A 23,833-nucleotide genomic window follows, 5' to 3' on the forward strand; every position below is an offset into this window, starting at 1 on the left:
TGTTTTGAAAGCTTATTTTATGTTTCACTCTCTTAAAATGTACTGTAGCTTTAGCAATTGGTAAAGACTGTATGTTTAACGTAGATGAAGTCTTGTGGTATTTACGTCTCAAAAACTGAACTGAAAGTCTGTAAAGAAAATAATCAAGGCTACAAGGCAATGATAGAATTTCGATGTTATTTTGAACGCATGTTTTCACATTTAAAGTTATGTAATTTTTACTATACTTCCCGTAATATAAAATATATAACTCGAACTGATTAGTAAATAATAAATTTCAGATTAAATGAGGCTATCACTAGCCCCACACCATGAAAATTAATCAAATAAAATGTTGGGACATAAAGAGTCTATGTTTTCTTCAACTTTGGCCTGGAGTCAGCCGTACCATTGGAGATACCAAGAGGTCTTCTACAAGTCCAAGATCTGACCTGTAGAGGTCTCCACCAAAGCTTAGCTCTGATCTGTCCCACCCACCTGCCACGCCCTACCTGCTGGGTTACACCACTCAGAACTGTTCTCAGTGGTACCTAAAATGTGAGCATCGAACATTGTGAAACACCTCTAATTTAGCCAGTTCATTTTTCTTGCTCTCTAATCTCACCTCCAACATGCTTTGCAACTTCCTCCAATTAAGAATAACTGCCTGAAGGCATGAACAACTACCCTTGATTACCCAATCCCTAAATTCCATTTCAATTTAACAGAATCCCAGTCCTTCCCAAACTACACTAACTTGTTTCTTTATCAGACCCTTCCACTCTGTCCTAAACTAAACTGTTTCCAAACTTAGGTCATATTAAACTAGGTGGTCTAGGATATACCTTCGTGGTTCTTAATGATGCTAGCACTAATTTAAATTGTCTTTTCATCCCTTTTCTTTTTCCTTATCACTATCTTGTAGACTTTAAAATCTATGTTGATGACTCATCCCATCCTGATTAGTTTTACCTACACTCCACTTCGGCCAGCCATAGACAGTCATACACTGGACCATTCGACAATAACACCTCTTCCCTCTGCAGGTGTATAAGCTTCTTGAAGAAGGAATGATGTCTACTGTATTCACGGTTATATCCTCAGTGTCTAGCACAGTGCCTGGCATATAGTGGGTGATCGATAGATATTTGTCAAATAAATGTGTTTTGAACTTGTGTTTTTTCCGTTTTTACCTCTTTTTTGGGCTTCTGTCATAAGCTGCTCTTTGCCTGCACTGAACACTCCAGCTCTTCTCCTCTTCCCGCCTTATAATCATTCTATCAGCCTCCCTCCACGCTCAGTTTTTTCTCTTGCCCTGCCCAGACCTCACAGTGGGTGACTTCAGTGATGGTCTGTCTCACTGAACAGTTTATGCTCTCTAGCCCTCAAGTGCGTCCACAATCTGTACCTTGTGGCACACCCTCATAGGCTCCCCCACCTCTATCCCCCACATTAGGCCACATCTTCTATTTTTTCTACCTCTGTCTCCAGGTTACTGAGGTTGGCTGCAGAAAGCAATGCCTGAGCCAAGCAATTCCAACTTCAATGCCTGACTGTCTATCACATCCTCCATAGTGACAACCGCTAACATTTTCTCCTTCTCATAGGTTCAAATACCATCCCTGCCACTGTTTCCCTTATTTTCACACTTAAGGAAAGGACTAAATACATTTAATATGCATCCCCATATTCCCCTTCTTAACATTCCAACGAATGGTAATCCATTACCAGGAAAGGCCAATTTACCCCTTTGGTTCCTGACTGCATTTTTCACCTGTTCTAAAACCCTGGTCCATTAATCTCTTACTACACACACACACACACACACACACACACACACACATACACACACACACACAACTTTAATTGCCCTTTCTCTTGAATTATTTTCTTTGGTCCAGAAGCAAGCTCCAATCTCTCTTAAACAAGTATTTCAGACAAGCTGCTTATCCTAAAACTATTCCACATCTTCCTTTGTCTGCGAAATGTCTTAAGAGTACTCTATATTTGTTTCCTTTCCTTTCTGATTACTTGCTTAATATTTAGCCTTTTGTTCTGTGCCTTTGTACCACACTATACCATATAAATCGATTATTTGATTTTCACCAATGAACTCTTAGTTTCAAAGCCAGGGGCCTTTTTCCACTTTTATTTTCTTAAACTTGTTTTAGCATTCGATACTAAACCCACTTATTGATAACCTTTACTATGCCTTGGATTCTGTGACATGGTAGTTTACTGATTTTCATTAACTCCTCAGATTGTTTCTCCTCTAACTCAGTTTTCCTTTTCCTGTCTCCTACTTGTAAATGATCTTCTTTTGATCTTCTCCTACTCTATCTGTTACCTTTTCTGTTGGAAATCTCAAGTCTTTGAATATTGCTGATTTGTGAATAACCCTCAAATCTCTACTCTTCACTCAGTTCTCTCCTGTGCTGTATGTAGTTCCTCATTTCCTTACAATGGCCCATGCAGTATTTTCCCTAAGTGTTTTGAAACCGTGCCAAATTCAACATGTCCAAAACAAAATCGACTTCCTTCTTCCCAAATCGTATTGTTTTCCTAGGTCTTCTGTTTTTATTAATCTTGCTACCATTTTCTTAATCACCCACGATAAAAATCTCAGAGTCATCTTATACTCTGAGACAAGTGCTCAATACTTCCTATCACTTAATCTCTTCCTCTATAAAATCTTCCGCACCGACTGCTTCCCATACATTCCCACTGCTGCTTTTCTAGCTCGACCTCTTCTAATGGGAACATCTATTTGTTTCTACTTCTAGGAACATCACCTCTCATTTCCTTTAAAAGTACAATGCTTCTTCCACTCTCGGCCCAGGTATTCAGAAGGAGATGACTGTGGCCCAAGGGGGGACATATGAACTAGGCCTTGTTGATTAGGTTCTTGGCTTCTGTAATTGGTTCAGAGATGGATATGTAATTCACACTTGATTTCAGTAGTAAATACTGGGAAAGAAAAGCTCTCATCTGATGTGAAACTAGGAAGATGTAAGACTATAGTTTCAAGGGGGCAACTTGCCATCCAAAGGGATACCCCATCCGAGGTTAACATTAATAGAGAAAAACAAAGCCAAGAGAAAAGGAAAAGTCCAGTTGACCTCTTTTGAGCTATCACGTTCATGAATTAATACACATTCCTCTCTCTCTCTCTCTCTCTCTCTCTCTCTTTCTCCCTCTCTCTCTCTCTTTTTGGTTCAAGCCAGTTTGTTACTTGATACTTCAGGAGTCCTAACTAATGTGCTCTCAATTTGTATAAGACAATGAATTCCTTGGGAGAACTATCAGTTTCTGATTATCTTGATAGTCTTTAAGATGCATAGAGCGACATCTTGCACACATTAGTTCCTCAATAATATTGTTCAGTGAAAGAATGCATAATAGACAAAAGCAAACAAACTCACAGAGCACGCGGACGTCATACTGAAGGGAATCTTCTCCAGCCTCATTCACAGCCACACATGTGTATCTCCCAGCATCTTCTACTTTAGCCCGAGGAATCTGCAATACTCGCCCTCCTGAAAACATATCCCAATATGTTTACCTCGAAATCTTACAGTGAACACTGGTCATAAACAGAGATACAACTTTTCAGGTCTAATGACTTCCTTACGTTTTCTTTCAAGGTTCTTACTTCATCCAATGGTTCAGTTGTAATCTTACATACTGGTTTTATAAGAAACACTGTATTATTGCCCCTCATCATGTTCCATGTGAAATGTCACTATGTAGTTATTCTTGCTTTTATAGTTTTGAACATGGGTTAAAAAAGTTTATACACATTTTGATGCAAGTAGCAGTTTGAGAAAATAATAGCCCAGGATGCAAAAGGCATAATGTATACCATTATATATACACTCTTGAAAGAATAACTGTGTATTTTAACTTTTCAAGCTTATATAATTTCAAACTTAAAGTTGTAATAATTCTATAAAAAAGTTTTACATATGCTTATCAATTATTTATATTTCATTCCATTTGTTTTACCTTTGTCTATCACAGTGTATGATCTGTTATATATATAGATTATATACATAATCTTTTTTGAGCCATTTGAGAGTAAGTTGCAGACACTGTGTACTTATACCCCTAAATACTCATAAATCTGTATTTTATAAAAACAAGGATAATCCCTTATATAGCTATAGCATAACTACAGCATAATGATCAAAATCGGAAAATTTAAAATCAATACAAAACTACTATTGAATCCATAATCCATACCGAAATTTATTATTATAATATTGTCTTTCATAGCTATTTTTTCCCAAACTCAGATCCAATTTAGGATCGCATATTACATTTAGCTGTCATTTTTATTTAGTCTCCTCTCCTTTTTTTCAAGATATTCTTTTATTTAATTTAGATTATATTTACAAGCAGTGGAATGCACTGACCTTAAGTTTACAATCTGGTAAATCTTTATAAGCCTATTTGAATATTTTGAAAATAGTATTACTTTACAATTTAAACATCTCCTTTTCCAGCAATAAACCATGTAATAACTAAAATATTTGAAACTAATAGTATTTACTATTGATTTGTCATAAAATGTATTTAACAAACCGAGTAGCAACTATTTACAAATACATTTTAAAATTTATCATTAATAATGTGTAGAAATCAAACTGGTTATTTCATCACACTATTAGAAAAACAGACGCAAGGAAGCAAAAGGACTTTCTTAAGTTGATAGAATGATCCTGTAGTAGACCTGAAAATTAACCAAGGTGTTCTATGCTGTGTCAAATTCGATTCGATTAACTTCGATTCTCCTAGCTTGAAGCTACATGGATACCAGTGGCTTTCAGTAGCCTGTGTCAGTTAAATTACACGGCCAGAAAGTCGATCAATTCAACTGGTCTAATAAAAGAGAAGAAACACATTTGGCAGAGATTCAGATTTTTGCCCTAGTCATAGAAGTCTTTACCTGGTAAAATCAATACCCTATCGCTCGAGGTCAGAGGACGGCCATCTTTGTACCACGTCAGTGTAGGAGGAGGAGAAGCACTTGTCTCACAGTAAAGAGAAATGGGATTGTTGATGATCACATCCTTGGCTTCGCCACTCCTGCCGGTATCCAGCATGTTTCCTATTTCCCAGAGTTTCTGAAAACTGGGAGGAACTATGGAGGAAAAACAAGGAATTTTGGACACATATGAATGTCACTGTCAATCCATTAAACAAAGATCTTGGCTGTGTTTTCACAAGAGTGATTTATGAAATGTAGTAAATTAGACAATGTGAAAATATTTTTAAGTATTTATATACCTACCAATCCTAGTGTAAGCCAAAAAACGCAGATGTTGGAGCTGGTTCTCATGTGCAAGAACAATAAATATGGGCCTCAGAATGCTCTCCCTTCCAGTTAAAAGGCTCTAGCGCTTAGAAGATAAAGGGGCCTGCTTTCAGGAAAGACCCACTAAAATAAGCATGGCTAAGGAATATAATCATAGCAGGAAAAGTGCATTTTGAGGAATCATTAAAAAATAATGGCTCGATTGAGAGCATTTCACAATAATTTGTCTAAGAAAGTTAAAGTTACACAATTGAAGTTAAAATAAGTCCATGAACAAAAATAATAGAACATTCTTGAACTTTTCTGGGGGTCAAGTATGAACTTTCTAGGAGGCAATTTGTCTGTACGTCAAAAGCATTAAAAAGGCATACAACACTTGACCTAAAATTTCCACTATGAGAAACTTACGAAAAATTAAAGATGTACAAAAGTTTTATGAATAAAAATGTTCAGTGAAAACCAGGAAACAATCCAGAAATTCAACAATAGGAATCTGGTTACACAGATATTTGGATATTCAACTGATAAAACAGGTATAGTTGTCAAAAATGATGATGAAAATTGTCTGGTGACACCTACATGGCTGTGATTTACACATATTTCAGGAAAGTGATCATCTCTGTTAGGAATGAAGGGGGGGTGAACAGGGAGGATCAATATTCAATAAGAGTCTTGGGATGTAAATTTCTCAAACCGGGTGTATGCAGTTGTTAATTTCATATATTCTATTAACTGTATGCTTATATTTTATATATCTTCACGTGTATAACATATTTAACAACAAAAATTAAAATAACTTGAAAAAAATGATGTTGAGAGCAACAATATCAATAACAGTAATAGCAGGTATCATTTCTTAAGCATTTTTCTAAGAGTTTTACATACTTTTTCATACTTAATACTATGATTCTATAAGGCATTAATTTTAAAAGCAAGGAAACAGGTTTAAAATATTTAAGTAATTTGACCAAGTCGCAAAGCTTGTAGGAGCCTAAATCACCATTTTATTCCATGTCTGACTACTTTAAATTCTGTACTTTATCTTTTTGCCTTCCATGTAAATGTTATTTAAAAAAAAAACCTTCATGATATAATATTGGTGGAAAGCTAATGTAACAGAGAAGTGTGTATTATGGACCTAATTTGTAAATGCAGTATACACTTAGGAAAATATATCAGAAGGAAAAATATCAAAAAGAAACACACAAAAATAATAAAAGTAATCCTGAATAATAGAATTATTTTCTTTGTTAATTTCTCAAATTCAAGTTTTCAATAATAAATTTACATTGTCAACAGAGAAAACTACTTAAACGAAGTCAAATCTCTTCAACTTGCTTTGACATATCATATAAGTTAAATGATATACTATAAGTATATGAGTATTACCTTGTATATTCACATCAAAATCCAGCTCATCTTCACCTGCAATATTAGATGCCACACAAGTATATCTTCCAGTGTCTGATATTTGAGCCTCCTTTATTTGAAGTGTGTGTCCATTCGCAGCAATATTAACATGATCATCTGATTTAAGAGGCTGTGATTCAATTATAATAATTTTAGCATTCAGTACTCTTATAAATCCTCGAAGAGACCGTGCAGTTGATACTTTTTATGATGCATTAATGAAAATAAAATTTTATGTGAAATACTCAAGACAACAATAATTTAATTAATTTACTGAATTTGATTAAACGGAGTTTTTGAGTGATCACGTTTTTATCTATTAAAATTTATAGCTCATATAGTTTACATCTCTGCCAGGTCTTTCTGGATGGCACATTTATATATATTTTATGATTAAAAAAAGTTCTTAGGTACCATTCCCATTTATCCATTTTTGGAAAAAAATATTTTTAGTTGATGCCACATTGTATTTAAAAAGCATAATCTTTATCATAATTTTGTAAAAAATGTTAGAGTTTTTAATGAAAGATTGAGGGCATTAACATAGTCTGATTTAATCTAAAATCAGCTTATTCAGAAACATCAATACTTCATAAATGAGAAATCTTAACCTAGATATATTTACAATATAATGTTTTATTGAAAGTATTATTATACTTAATGGAACATTAACTTGCAGATACTTACATTACGATGTTTTATTAATAATATTACCTACACTTAAAAGGACATTTCTCATCTTCTACACATTTCCATTTACACTAAATTCCTTCTTATTTTAGCTCCTGGCTCAATGCCATTTCTTATAATGATACTTTTCTTATAATTCTTTATGATGTCAATACCCACAAAGACAATCATCCAATGTTGTGTGCCCTCGGCTCCTCAACCATCTCTCCTCTTTTTTTTTTTGCCCCCGACCCTCTTAGTCACTCAATAGGTGAATCATACCTAGATTTTATAATTACCAAAACTACAGTACTTTGTAATCTCAGTTTCAACTTTTCACTCTCTGACTGCCACCTCTTAACTTTCTAAGTCAATTCCTCTAGGATCCCAACCTCCATAATTTTTTGACTCATGATCCGCTGACCTTGCAATATTGTCACTGCCTTTCACTCTTACCCTGACCTCTATTCCCTCCTGACCCAAAGAAGATCTATCATGGCAATCCTTCCTTGCATAAACACTCGACTCCTTTGCCCCTTTCTCTTTATTTTACTCCCCTGGCAAAACCCTAACCCTGGTTAATACCAGACTCTGTCCATGCCAAGCATCCCCTCGTCTAATCACAGACATCCCTCCAGCAACTTGTCTGCTCTTACCGACATCATCAGCAATTTCTTCTTTTCCACCAGATTATTTGAATCTGCATACAGTATTGAACAACTTCCCCCACTAAAAGAAAACTCTTTAGACTGTAGCCTACTTCCACATTTTTCTACTTAAAAGCCAAATGACTTAAAAGTGTTTTCTACATTTGCTGTCTCCATTACCTTCCATCTTTTATTGAATCTGCTCCAATCAGAGTTTTACCATCTCTACTTGATCAGAATGATTCTGTCAAGGTCACAAATGACACCCATGTTGCTAAATTTACTGGTCAATTCTCAATGACATTTAACACAGTTTAATTTGTTTTCATTTTGATATACTTTTTTTCCCTTATCTGTTGGGACGCTTCATTCTCTGCCCCACAACCTCTAAATGTAGAAGTGCTTCCGGGTTTAATCCTCGGACCTCTTTTTTTTCACTCTCTTAGTGATCGCATGTAAAATCTTGGACTCATCTCTTTCCCTCACATCTTGATTATCACCTTCATCCAAGCAACTACCGTCTCTCTTCTAGGCTCCTGCAATAATTCAAATCAGAACTCCCTATTTCTTCTCCCAATACAGAAGCAATGTGATCCTTTTAAAACCTTAAGTCAGATCGTAACACTCTTGTATTCAAAAGTTTCCAGTGGTTTCCCACCAGAATAAAAGCCTTCTACTCACATCTTCTTCTGTGTTCATATGAATCACTACATTCCAGCCAAAATGTCTTAGGGCCTTTGCCTTGAAATTCTCTCTACTTTAACATATTTACCCCTCAGATATCTTATTTCTGTTTCCTTCACTTTCTTGGTTTCTGCTCGAATATCACTTTATCAGTACAGCCTTCCCTTTATAAATAAGAGATCACACTTCCCTGACTCACTTTTCTTTATCCTGATTGAATTTTCCCCATAACATCTACCCTGCTGGCACATGTCATGTTTTACAGGTTTGTCTGTTTAGCTTTTGTCTCCCAAAACTTCATATGAACAGAGATCTTTCTCTATTTCCTTTAAGTCTGTATCCTCCCCAACTAAAACAGTGCCTGTCCAATAGTATAGTATGCTCAATAAATAATTTTGGATGCAATGGATCATTATTAGTATTACATCACATATAAAAATAGCACGATTTAAAATTTCTATGCTAAGAGAAAAACCAGAGCATGAACAAATAAAACTCAAAGATTATATCAAAACTTATTGTGACTATCATTGCCAATATTTTTGGTGGACATTCCTCAAAAACTTTTTTGCTCAAATAATGTTGCTTATCTGAAAAACGAAATAACAGAAGAAAGGATATGGAAAATAAACATAAACCAGTATTTTTCTGTACACATTCTAGGGGACTAATCCAAAACCCTAAAATATTTAGCAGCTTAAAGTATCACAATTGGATCAAATTCAAAGTTTGAATTTGAAATTGTAATTTAACTTCCATTTATTATGAAATTAAAAAAACCCAGACTGCCTCATTTCTAGTGCAAGTCTAGCCATTATCCAATTTGTGCATGTGTATGTGTGTGTGTGTGTATGTGTGTGCATGTGTAGTAACTACAATGAATGAAAAGGCTTTAGATAAAATTAGAAATAAGATTTCAAAGGAGAAAGGAACTATTTGTTTCCAAGCAAACTCAGAGAGGTTTGATATGGTACCATGAAGTGTGCTCGTAGTCAGAAAAGAAACTGTAAACAGAACATGGTGGGAGTTCCATATTTTTCCTTTTGCAATGGCTTCCAGATGAAACTTGCTTATTTTATAAGAGATGATTTTTTTCTAGCTGCCAGTATTGCAAAATCCATCTGTGATCTGAAAAAATAAAGCCATATCTTTCTGCATCTTAAATCATGACCGAGAATTGAAGTTCTACAACTGGATTTAACTGACCATTTGGCTGATTATGTGTAAAACAGGACAAAGAGAGGCTTAGCTATGTCACATCTGTATTAAGCACAGCAGCTGAGAAAATCTATTTGGGTCTAAAACACCAGCACAATTCTTTAAAACCTACATGGAAGAAAACAAGTTGAATGAGAAATGAGAATTGACAGATGTGCCTCTCATTTAAAGTTTCTCATTGCCCTTACTTAATTGTATCGGGCATTTATTTAATCACATTCAGCTTTTTCCCTTCATCATGTAACCTTTTGTAAAAGAGTTAAAGGTGTTTAGAGAACGCTCTGATTAAACTCAGTACCCATGTTATGCCTGTCATAATAATCTGGTTTAGCACTGTTTTTGTGTTTCTTCTCCACAAAGTTTACCTACTCTGCAAAACCACAAAACACAAAAACCATTTCCCAGTGGGAAGGTGGCTGGATTTCACAGACAGCTTCTAATGTACAAAAGATAATCCTTCAAACATTTCATTGATGGAATAATACCAATATTGTTGAATATGGTTCAAGATTTTTTGCAGGTTTATATTTGAGTATGGGATTGTACTTGTTTTAAGGTCGCATTGATTCCCTGAGTGACTTGTGTCTGATTATTATTATTATTATTACTATTATTTAATAGACCATTTTAGTCTTTAAGAAACCATCGGCAAATGAAAAATCTTGTGACTGGCCTGTCCATCCTTGTACCAGCTTAGAGAGGCAGAAGGAATTGCATAAGCTTCGCATTCCAAGGTCAGGGTGGTGTTTACTTTGATCTTCACTTCTTTAGGGGAAAGACCTGGCCCCAGGAGGTCCCCTTTATTGATTATAGGTGGAACTGCAGAAAAACATATATTAAAGAATTAGACATTGTTTCTTTTTAAATACGTGGAATACCATGGAAATCACACTGAGCATCACTTAACAAGAAAATGAGGGAATAACAGGGATTTTCTGTGCTCCCTTCTCATCTGGGACTCAAGTTAGCATCTTATGAAAGGCTAGTGTTCAGATAAAGAATGTGAAGGAAAATATCATTCTCCTTTCATCGTTATAATCCTGCCAGTGAGGCTAATGTCCTTCACAGAACAGTGTCATTTGTAGCAGATCTCCAGACACAGTCTGATCATGACATAAAAAATGCAATTTATAGGTCATTAAAGGGATTGCTTAAAAAAAAGACAAGGGATTGATTAAAAAAAAAAAAGACAATCAGAAAGCTACTCTTCTTTTTTAAATGCAAAAACAAACAAACAAAAACAAAATCCTGAAATGTAGGCACTATGAATAGTAGTATTAGCTTTGCTTTTTATTTATAGGTCAGTGTACAGTAGATCAGCCTAAAGTCATTGATGAACTTATTCTAGGCTGCTAATTAGAGTATATGTATTTAAATAACAGTTTTGTGCATGAAAGTACTATAACCTAGCCCAGAGGGTAATTCTCTGGGCTAAATAGAGGGAAAGATAGAGAAACTTAAGGAAGTGCCACTGACAAGTTCTCCAAGATGTCAGTGGGCAGACTGAGTGGGTTCTTTATATCTTTAAACAGTTGAGGTCATGGGCATAATACTTAATTCAGTATCCATCTTAATGAAGCAAGCTGCATAAACAACCAACTTTAATAATTAATATAAATAATTATGAACCCATAATGAAAAACACAATTAAAAATGTTAGACAACTCAGGGAAAATATGAAACAAAGCGTTCTTTCAGAACTTACTGTAGACTTTCACTTCATAATGCTTTATCATTTCCCCCGCCTCATTAGTGGCTACACAAGAGTATCTTCCAGCATCATCCTCCTGTGCATTTAGGATCTGCAGAGTCCTACCTCCTGAAAAATCATGGAACACCAAAGAATCTCTGAAGTCACAGTGGCAGCAGAGTACGCACAAACTACCCAGGTTTCAGTTCTTACTATTAATATATTTCTTCTTCTCTATGCCAATTCTGTAATAGATCTTTGACACTTCAAGACAAACTACAATACAGATGGGCACAGCATGGTGGCTGAAGACAGTCACTAAGTCCTCAGCGGTCCTCTGTGAGGATTATCTCATGCTCATTCTGACCCTCCCATGATGTCTACACTCTAGCTGGAGTCCCTATTACACTCTTCATAAATAGGTCTTCTGCCTTAGTTACCTTCTTCCTCTCATCTACCTGGCCTATCAGTAGAGATTGATCTTCCTAAAACACAGTTTTTATTATGGTACCTTTCCCCTTAACAATTTGTAATGGTTTTCAATTGACTAAAGTATAAAGTCAAAATTCTTTAATCCAGATATTCAAAACAGGAGTCCAATGTTCCTTCCTGGCCTTATCTGCTACACACACACACACACACACACACACACACACACACACACACACACACACACACACACACACAATGACTCTATTCGACCGAGAGATAAGGGATCTAATTGTTATTACTTGCACATAGAGAAGCCATTCTCACTTTGCACCTTTGCTGCACGAGTCATTCTGATGGATATGAAGTCTTTTCAAACCAACTCATTTCCAAACAACAAAATTCCACAACTTTAAGGTTTCGTTCAAGTTCTGACTTGAACAAAGCAATTCCTAACCACCTCAGCCCATGGTGGCCATTCTTCTTTTGAATTCTTATAAAACTTGTCACTACCACATTAATCATACCCATGACTATTCATAACCCATGATTATTCATGGATTCATGTTGTTAATTAGCTGTCACACATTTTATGTCTCTTCCACATAAGACTGTAAATTTCTTAAAGCCAGTGATCACACTTTTTAATTCTTTCTATTTTCATACAAATGGTATTAAAGAGAAATAAACTCAATCTAAATACTAATTTTTTTTCAAGGTTCAATTCAACAAAAAATAAATTTCTACCCTTTTTTTTTGGCATTCTACATATTTTAGAAATTAATTACATCACAGTATTTTTTTATTTGTCTTTTTATTTAGATACTTTATTGGTATTTCAAAAAGTAACTTCAAGTACCTTAGATTATAAGATATATACAAATAATTTAAAAAATTAAAATGTCAATAGAACATAATATGACCAACAGCATAAGTACTTTTTATTAAAAAATAAGCAATAGTAAATGGCGCAAATGCAGTTTGGGCATCCGAAATAAACTACTTACCTGGAAGAATACGAATATTTCGGCTGGATTCTAAGGGAGTTCCATCCTTAAACCAGGTGATGGTAGCTGGAGGATATGAATAAGCTTCACAGACCAAAGATGTGGGGCTGTTAAGGATAACGGTGACATCTTCAGGGCTGCCATCACTATCGACACCAGTAATTGTAGGAGATACTAAAAAAAGATTTAAAATTTAATCAAAAAAATACATCTAGAAATTTCACTATTTGTGCATTTCTAAATTTTCATTGTACCTAGTGCGTGATTCTATTGCTTAACAATTACAGAAAACAACTGATTATTGTTCTTATTCCACACAAAAGCAGTGAGAACCTCAAAAAACACAGGGTAATGAAGACGACACATAAAAACGAATCATAACACAATGTAAATAGGGTAATGATGGGAATTTTGATGCAGGATATGGAGGCATAGCATTCAATCCCATCTGAGGTGTAGTGTGAGGACTGTCACCGGGGAAGGCCTCCTTTCTAAAGGGGATTTCAGAGTGAGCCTTATAGGATTAGTGGTAGTTAGAAGGTGAGAGAAGTGAGATGAGGAGGAGGAAGGAGCACACTGGGAGCAGTAGAGTGTCAGGAATGTGGGGCAAACAGGGAAGATATGGAGGATGGATTCGAGGGGGTCAATACTGGAGGCAAGAGTAACAGACACAGGTGCACTTGTTTCGTAAAAGATCATGTGGGACTGAGTTAGAGCATTGAAAGTCGGCATAATGAGGAGGGAAGAACTAAAGAAATATTTAGGAAGTCAACTGGCAGGACTCGATCATAGAATCTGGGGGCTATGAGAAACCAAATCAAAGACAACTTCCAGTTTTCTTGCTTGAGAGTCTAGATAAACTTCAATGAAGCAACATAAATAGAAAATATGGAAAGATTGGACCATTTAGGAGGAAAAGATGGTCTGTTCAGTTTGTGCCCATGAGAATTCCAGGTAGACATGTCTACCAAGCAATTGTATACAGAAATCCAAACCTGGGGAGAAAGATCTGAGTTGCAAGTATAGATCAAAAATGTCACCAGTGTATAGGAGATGATAATTAAGTTTATCTGGGAATTAAGTTTATTACTTGAAGAGCATTTTCTAAAGTAAAATGAGCAGTGAAGTAAGAACAAAATTCTAGGGAACTTGATGTTTAAAGGTTGGATTAAGTAAAAGTCCATAAAGGAGAGAGAAAGGGAGCAACCAAAGGCATGCACGGATAACTGGGGAAGAACACTGTCAAGCAGAAAGTGATAATGTCCAAAACATTAAGATAAGAACTGAAAAATATCTGTTGGATCCAGCAACTGGGTAGCCTCTGCCATAGCAGTGTCAATAACGGTGTGGGCAGAAGCCTACTGTTAGTGGGACAAGAAGTATAGACAGGGAGTGGTTACAACATGAAATGATGGAGACAGCAGAAGGTGAAGATGCCGATAAGAAGGATGATGGGAATGACTGACGTACCAGAAGGTGGCAAGATACAGGATCAGGGACATAAGTGCAAGCAGTAACTGTGAAAAAGAAGGATAACTCATCCTCTGGGAAAAGAAAGGAATTATTTATTTCCAAGCAAAGAGACAGAGAATTATGCCTGGGTGGAATGGAAGTTGTAAACATATACGCTATAAAATAACCTCAACTTTATGAAGTTGGTGGAAATGAAGGCTTTGATCCAGGTCCCTCAGTTTTCAATGAATAAGGTAGAATAACAAGAAATAGATAAAAACTAAGAAGGGGGAGCTGGGGGAGGGTTGTAGTCAGACAGCATAACTTGGAATACCTGGGATAAAGAGATGATTTTCACTGGAGAGGCAGTGTTTCTTAGGAAGAATCAGATTTTAATTACAGTAAGGAGCTGAAGAGAGTTTTAATCCAGGTTTCCAGAGGACAGAAGATAGGATTTGGGCATGAGTCAGTATTGGGAGGTGAATCAGGGTAGGAGGAAGGAGGCATGAGTTGATTAGAGCTCTGAGAGAAGCACTAAGCTATAGGAGAGGAGAGCAAATCCAGGCCTGGGCATTTGCCTTTCATACACTGATGCTGTGCAGGGAGCACCAGGCATGTTAGAAGACACTAGCTCATAAACTGTCATTCATACTTATCCATATATCTGTTATTCAATGCTATGTTATGTGCTGGGCTAAATCCTCTAAAAGATAAAGGGGAGATCTGCCTTGGGGAGTTTACAGTTTTAAATAAGTATTATCTATATACTTATTATCTCTATACTATACATTTGACACTCTATATTATCCAGTATTTTGATTTAAATTTTTTTGCATAGGTAACTCTTCTACTCAATTAGACTGTAAGCTACCTGAGGGCTATGTCCTGTATGGGAGGTTTACACATATGGGACTGTTTTTCCCCAAATAGTCTGTCCAGTAACTACGAAAACAATCAAAGAAATTGAAAAATATGCATACTCAAATATAGTTGATTTTAGCAGAATGAAAAGTATTTTAACGTTAGCAATCAAATATTATACATTTCGGTGGTGTATTTTAAATTTCAAAATAGGAGCAGAAATTAAGAATCTATTTTCATGTCATTCCTGAGACATAAGCATAGCTTTGATGCTTTAGGAACTGAATGCACAGTTACTTCATCATTCCTAGTCCATTTTCTTTCATGCTGTAGTTTTTGTTGCTAACACAGGTTTTGGTATTCAAATGCACAAGCTAATCTGTTGGCTCAGGAGGAAATCATTGAGATTTAAAACTTAGACCCATGGTCTCAGTCTCCATTTTAACCTAGGAGTCTTCGCAGCTCAATCATTGACTCAACATAGAGTTTGCACATTCTATATTAATTTCAAGGGGAGAGAATTTATCTGGGAAGAAAGAACTATTCATTAAATGATAAAAGATCTAAATTTGCATTCTTCAGGTTGTGTATCTGCATGGCAGTACCCTTTAACACTCTTCCTTTAAGGTACTAGTGAATTAGCAAATGACACAGATAAACATACACAAAGATAGATGAGCAGCATATTATGAGAAGAAAAATAAAATCTAAAGTAGATGCTCGCCCCAGTGGAAGATATTCTGCTTACAGTACTGCTACATGAGTTGGTGACAGGAAGGAGAGAAGATGTGCTTTAAGACGATGAGAAGCACACTTCTAAAATAAAAGTATTTTAAGCTGTTTTGTTTTGTTCTAATCCTTCTACCTTACAGGAAACTGTGTTCATTCACTATCACTCATCAGCAGGCATAAAACCGTGGTGGGCTTCTCCGCATCTGCTCTCCTTCATCATAGCTACCAAACATAGAATTCAGTATGGACAATTACCAACAATGGCAGAGTCCCACAAAGAATGGATAAAATATCTCAGGTTAAGCCTCTTTCGCTGTCAACCTGCTTCTCTTTGACCATCATATATGTATATATATATATCTCCTTTACTACTGCATATTTGATGTCGATCTTGTTCATAGTTGTGTCCCCAGCATAAAACACAGTACCTGGTACACAGTACATATTCCAAATATACCTACCCAGCACGTTAAGACTGAAACTTTTGCTCTTGTCACCAGCTGTATTAGAAGCCAAACATGTGTATCTTCCAGTGTGTGACACTTGTGCATTGGTAATCTGAAGAAAACGGCCACCAGACATAATGTGATGGGTGTCATCTTCTTGAAGGAGCTGCCCATCTTTGTGCCATGTAATTACTGGCATGGGATTTCCTACAACAAAAAGCCATTTCTGAGAGCTGGATATAATCACATGTTTACAAGTGATAATTGAAAGAAAGCATTTCACTCATTTGCCTTTTTAAATATCCCACTTCTAAAAAATACAGTAACCATTCATTCCAAAATAAATCTGCAAACATAACCTAATTTATAATAGTAATCATGCCATAATTTTAAAAACACACATAGATTATAAATAACTTTCAAATAAAGATTAGTTTTCATACATAAGTAAAATAATTCTAAATTAGTTTTTTGTCTTATCATACCTTAGACTATTACAATTAAATATTTTTATAGTAAAATACACTTAAAAAAGAACAGAGCAGTATTTTTATTAAAATTATTACTCAAAAATACCTTTGCATTCATATTAAATTTTAAAAAGAATATTTTCTACTTTTGAGAGAAAGCTATAAAAAAGAAAAACCTTTAAATAATTCAACAAGCAGATAGTTTCAGTTTGTATCAGGATTCTAGCATAGATATATAGATAGGTAAACACAGATATATAGTAATCATTCCTTTAATATTTATAGCCTATAGGGAAAATGTCTTTTATATTTATTTTAACATGGGACTTATGTTAAATATTAAGTTTTAAATTACTCAAATACTTTTTTAAATTAAATGTTAAAACCATAAAAGCAAGTTGTATTAGGAAACAGGGCTAGGATGAAATTATAGTAAAACTGGAAAACTCAGCTGTACTGGTTGTGGTACATGTTCCATGGCCCCACCCAGGCAGGGAAGGAAATTCACAAGTCTGCCCAAATACTGAGTATAGCGCCCAGTCCTGCCTAAGAAGCCTGACCAGAAAATCCGGGCAACCATGGAGCCTCTTCTACAGCTGCATTTGGGCAGGGAATAAAGCTAGCAGTCCTGTCCAGTTGTTCCCAGCCAATGTCAATCCCACCCTGACCTCACAGCTCAGGCAGTGGCTTCACAAAAATAAAGAATCTGACAGAAAGCTTCACCTGACCAAGGATACCATGAGCTAATCTGTCTAGAACACCAAGCTGAGCTGACTGACTGTCTCTGCTGAAATGAACCTATAAAGTCTGAAAGAGGAGACACTTTACACAAACACACAGATACTAACATAAAAAATCAGGTAAACATGATACCATCAAGGGAAACTAATAAAGCTCAATAACTGACTCTAAATAAACACAGATGTATGAATTGTCTGACAGAGAATTTAGAATAGCCTTCTTAAAGAAGTTTACAGACAACAAAATTAGGAGAACAATGCATGAACAAAATGAGAATTTCAACAAAGAAATAGAAACCATCAACAAAACAAAATGAAACAAAACAAATCCTAGAGCTGAAGAATACAATGACTGAACTGGAGAATTTAAAAGAGAGCTTCAGTAACAGACTTGGCCCAGCAGGAGAAAGAATCAGTGAACTTTCAAGCCATCAAATCACACCCAAAAAAGAGCAAGATAAGAAGCAAGGAACAAAGGATATATAAAATAATCACAAAACAATGAACAAAATGGCAATAGTAAGTCCTCACCTATCCATATCCTTTAAATGTAAATGAATTAAAATCTCCAATCAAAAGATGGAGAATGAATTATAAAACCAAGATGTAACAATATACTGCCTACAAGAAACTCACTTTAGCTTTAAAGACACACAGAGAGTGAACAGATATATAAAGATAGTTCAAGAAAATAGTAAAAGAAAGCAGGGGTAGCTATACTTATATCAGACAACATAAACTTTAAGCTAAAAAGTGGTCAAAAAAGACAAAGAAGGTCACTATATAATGAAAAGGGGTCAAGAAGATATAATAATTATAAATATTTATGCACCCAACATCAAAGCACCTAAATAAAGCAAATACTAACAGAACTAAATGGAAAAATAAACAGCAATACTGTAACGGTTGGAGACTTTAATATTCCACTCTCAACAACGGATAGATCATCTAATCTGAGAATCAGTAACAAAACAGAGGATTTAAAAAAACACTACAGGCATAACAGATTTATACAGAACATTCCATCCAACAACAGCAGAATATACATTCTTCTCAAGAGCACACAGAACATTTTCTAGGATAGAGCATATGTTAGACCACAAAACAAGTCTTAGCGAATTTAAGATGACTAAAATCATACCAAGTATTTTTTCTGACCACAATGATATGAAACTAGAAATCAACAACAGGAAGAAAGCTGGAACATTAAAAAATAAAAAAAAATAAAAGAAGAAATTACACATATTGCCAAAAAAGGTGACAATTTTGTTTTTTGGTAGTCCCCACTAGAAATAATGCCATCTTTTCCATCAAAATTCCTACCTATGTCTTTGAAATGAAATTTAAGAAAATAGGAAGAGGAAAGGAAGGTACAACCTTCAATCAACAGTGAAGGAATCGGAAAAGAAAGAGGTGGGGCAGGAGAACCATGCATACAAACAGAAGCAGAATTTTTTTTTTAAATACAGTAATTTATTGAATTAAAAGCAAAGGCCAGTGCGAGGCTCTCTCTCCTTCCTTCCCTCCCTCCTTCTCTTCCTTCTTCGCTCTCTTCTATGAGGAAATTTCTTTTTTATCTCCATAGAACCTAAGAGACTTCTTCCTACATTTCTATATGCTGGAATAAAATTCAATTTCAAATGCACATTACAGCAGCTTGATGTTTTCTCAACTCGGATACGTAGCCGAGGGAATGAATAATTATGAAGTGGGGGGATAATAGAAGTACAAGAGCTGAGCCCCTTACCTGTCACTTCACAAGTCAGTGTAATACTCTGTTTCTCTTTTACCTTCACATCTTCCAATGTATTTTCACCCACAACGCTAGGCGGTACTAAAAAAAGATTAAAAAAGTAACAATTTTAATAATTTTACAGGCATCTAGGTTTATGTTTTTCTTAAGCTATAACTTAAAGCAAACCCCCAAATTCTCATTATTGGATTACTAGAATAATGTCATAATATTATTTTGATCAATTCCAACTTTAAGATATATTGTAAAGTTATATGTTATGAATTCAAATATACAATGAATTTTGTTGTAATGTAAATCTTAAAGTCTGGATAAAAGTGTCAACAAATCAGTGAGTAAGAACATTTATCAGACATTTATTTTTCTCACTATAACTCTAATAAGCATTCGCATTAAGTAAGTTACCAGAGTCTTAGAATATTGTTGAACAAGTGTGAACTCACAGGACATGGCATTTCATTTTAGTCTAACTGATTACCTCTAAATAATTCTAGCATCGAATTCTTATTAACTGTGACAGTCCAGGGGCCAAAGAACACATACATGTGGGATCAAGCTGTAGATTAATTTAAACTCTCATTCCAGAATGTATGTTAGCCAATTAGATTTTTTCTAGATGTGCAAATTATATAAATACCTAATACTGAAAGTCCAAAGACTTTTCTTTCTTCACCAGCTGCATTTCTTACGATACAAGTATATTGGCCAGCATCTTCTATTCTGGTCTGCATCAACCGCAGAGTCCTACCTCCTGGAGAAGAAAAACACCAGATGACTCAAAAAGAAATCTGAAACTTTATGAGTTGTCCAAGTGGTGTTCAATTTAGGTAAAATTTAATCAATGTGCTTCAAAGGCCTTTAAATGAATTTACGCCAAGCTTTTTAAAAAATAAATCATACTTTTAGCCTCTATGAAACAGAATAGATAATTCAGAAGAATTTTCTGGGTCGATGGATAAAAAATTAAATACACTGTTAAGTGGTAGCAAGCAAGAAACAGAGTTTCACAGGGGTGATATGTGAATATAACCATAAAAGGTAAACATACTTTAACACGTAGAGGAGTTGAGAGCCTCCACTGTAGATGAAATAGGAACGAAGATACAAAGGTAGAAAGTAGATGTGAGTGTGGTACTTTAAGCAGAGCAGTTGGAGAAAATGGTCACAAATGAGGATAGATGGAGTATGGCCAGATTCTGTGGGCCCTTGAATGCGATGCTAAGGAATCTAGACCTTACTATGTTCACTAAAGCTGGGGTCCCCAACTTCTGGGCTGCGGGCTGGTACAGGTCCGTGGCCTGTTAGGAACTGGGCCGCACAGCAGGAGGCGAGTGGCGGGCAAGCGAGTGAAGTTACATCCGTATTTGCGGCTGCTCCCCAGCGCTAGCATCACTGCCTCAGCTCCACCTCGGATCATCAGGCATTAGACTCTCATAGGTGCATTGGTCCCCGATGCCAAAAAGGTTGGGGACCGCTGCACTAAAGGATATGAAGTGTGTAAACAAAAAGGTCTCGATCTGATTTGTGCTTTAAAAGGCAACTGTGATTCCCAGTTTGCCACGGAACATAGAACTGGGAATGTAAGAAAGACGACCACGTCAGCAACCCGGATATAAGTGACAACAACATTTAAGGATGGATGAAACCAGGATGTCTGACCACCAGTTTTTCAATTGAGTTTCATGGAATCCTAGAATTATTTACATCAAAGTTTAGGGGTGTGTGTGTGGGAGGGTCACCTCATTCAACGGTGTAACTCTGCTTTTGTTTCTTTTATATTCTGAACTTCTATGTAATGTAATGTTTTGTCTGGAGAGATCCTTCATCCAATAAATGGATGTAGACTGAGAGTGAAACTCTGATATGCTGAAGGGTATAATTTGGAGGAAAACTCCATTTGAGGCGAAGGAAGAGGGAGGAGCCGGCAAATGAGACTGAAACGAAGCCCGCAAGGGAGCTGAGATGCGCTGGGAGGAGAGTCCGCAAAATCCTCTGAGGAGCTGACGCTAAATAAAAATGTACAACAATTTTCTGGCTGGTGTATTTTTGCTTAGTACTCTGAATTTGAACTAAAAAAGAAAAAGACCGAAATGGTTAAAGATGAAATTTTCATATAAATATCCACCTGGACCTGGATTCATCAGGAGTGTCCATCTACTGTCTTTTTGTAAACATAAGCTGTCATTGAGCTTTTCCAATAAGCAACTTTCCCATCCTCAAACTTAATAGTACTTTATTTAAACAAACAAAGCTTATTCCCCAATTGAATTTATGTAAGCAACGTTGAATACAGAAATTATCTAAATACGTCAAAGACTTACGGTAATTAAGAAAAGATTCAAGCGCTCATTGCTACTTCAGACTAGTGAAACTATAATATGATTCCAGTTGAGAGATATTAAAACAATCTAACTTTTATGAGTCACTGCTGGCTCTGCAAACCTCAACCTCATAAGTCTCATGATCTTTCTTTTCTCTGTTTCCTGGTCTTCTCACTTAATCCAGCGAAAAACAAAAAAGGGTCTGACAGTTACTTATACAGAGACAGTTCTTGTACCTATTAAATTTTTATAGCGGTTATTTCTTCTTGGCACATAACTTCCTAACAATAATAGAGACTTCATCAAAGTATTGCTTTCAGAAAGGCTGCACTTAAAGTCTCAGGAGGACTAATCTTAATGAAATAGAAGTGTGCAGCAGACTACGGACCAAGCAAGTCATATGCCATTCATTTGATTCTCATTCATCTGTTGCACAATACACATGTTCAGACTGTAAAACTGGATGACTCCATTGGCAGCACCACAAGGTGAAATACTTTTACTGTGTTCCCTCAGGGATCTCCAGCTGCTAGTCAAGCAAAACAAAACGTAATAGAACCAAAAGACCACTCCTGCCTATCTATACTATAATAAGCCAGAGCACATCGCTCTATCTTGCCTTTTTGATTTCCAGGAGCTCTGACGTAGTTATTCTGTTTAATATGAATTCCCACTTTTTCAGCAATTGAGAATTAGAAAAAAAGTAAAAAAAAAAAAAAATGAGGATAATTTCAAGATGAGAAGATAATGTGTTCAGGTTTTAGGGTAACCAAATTGTAATAGAATCTTTGCCATGACTACGATTTCCTATACCCAACACAGTCTGGGAGTCCTATGAAAATGAAAGCATCATAGTGAGGGTGCAGGAACGTCTCTCAGGCCGTGGAGACCACAAACCTCTTTCCAGGTTGTCTACGGCAATAAGGACAAACATGTATTGGATGCTTACACATAAGCAAGCGCTATGTTAACTGCTTTACATACATTAACTCATCTCATCCTTACAAAACCCCTAAGAGGTAAATCCTACTAATATCTTCACTTTACCAGCAAAGAAACGGAATTTAGCAAAGTCGAGTAACTTGCACGGGGTCATAAATCTAGTATGATAGGCAATAAATGAGGTTATTAGCAATGTACATTCTTCGTCGAGTTCCCATTTATAGAATGAGATCTTGAAGAAACACAGGGACCTTAGGATATTTAGATCTAATTCAAACACTAGGAAAGAATCTTTTCTGAACAGTTTTCAAACGTAGGGATTTAAACTCTGAACAAATTTAGGGCCAGGGAGCTCACTACTTCTTAAAATAGCTCATCTTGACATAGATAGATAGCTAGATAGATAGATAGATAGATAGATAGATAGATAGATAGACAGATAGACAGATAGTTAGTTAGTTTATATTCAGATCCAAATCGGTCCCATTACTTTCTACCCCGGAACTAAACAGAACCAACATACTCCTTTCCTACACAACAGCTCTTCAAAGAATTTAAATTCAATTGTCACTATGTAACTATAAGGTTACATAAGGTTTATTTTCCAGGTTCATTACAATCAGACAAATTATTTTGTAATTATTTACCATCATGGTTACTCTCCTTTAAAATTATTGTCAGTAATCCTTCTGGTTTTCATAATGAGTGAGTTAAGTCCACAGTACAATAGATCTCTTACTTTTCTCAATGGTGAAAATACATTTTGTTAATGTGGCAAAATGTTTCCTTTATCTTCTTGCTAGACACATTACACTGTTAATGCATAATAAATGAATAACAGAATTCAGAGATCTTTTCATATGAAGAATTCTGAAGCTATATCTCACCCTAATTTTCATCACTGGTTTTTGAACTTAAATGCAGGAGTTAATTTAACTTTTATTTTGTTAGGTATAACAAAAGTTCTAGCATGAAGTGTGTTTAAATCTGGATGCCTTCATTCAACACATTAGTTATTCTGTTAAGTATCTAAGCTTTTTATTAACCACAAACTTGGCAAGAGTCT

The 23,833-nt window shown here is 35.7% G+C and overlaps 1 protein-coding gene across 3 annotated transcripts in view; it reads right to left on the minus strand.

Annotated features, from left to right (window-relative positions):
• HMCN1 (hemicentin 1) overlaps positions 1–23,833 on the minus strand; it is a 460,798-nt gene that overhangs the window by 93,503 nt on the left and 343,462 nt on the right. For all 3 annotated transcript variants that reach the window (XM_039881236.1, XM_039881237.1, XM_039881235.1), the window contains exons 47-55: positions 20,142–20,255; positions 19,499–19,585; positions 16,557–16,748; positions 13,051–13,224; positions 11,630–11,743; positions 10,598–10,743; positions 6,686–6,836; positions 4,928–5,122; positions 3,402–3,515 (exon numbers count right to left, since the gene is read on the minus strand). In XM_039881236.1, the coding sequence (XP_039737170.1) occupies positions 3,402–3,515; positions 4,928–5,122; positions 6,686–6,836; positions 10,598–10,743; positions 11,630–11,743; positions 13,051–13,224; positions 16,557–16,748; positions 19,499–19,585; positions 20,142–20,255 (1,287 nt within the window). The remainder of the gene's footprint in view (positions 1–3,401; positions 3,516–4,927; positions 5,123–6,685; positions 6,837–10,597; positions 10,744–11,629; positions 11,744–13,050; positions 13,225–16,556; positions 16,749–19,498; positions 19,586–20,141; positions 20,256–23,833) is intronic.

Source organism: Pteropus medius, unplaced genomic scaffold, assembly GCF_902729225.1.
Source record: "Pteropus medius unplaced genomic scaffold, Ma_sr-lr_union100, whole genome shotgun sequence".
Lineage (NCBI taxonomy): Eukaryota > Metazoa > Chordata > Mammalia > Chiroptera > Pteropodidae > Pteropus > Pteropus medius.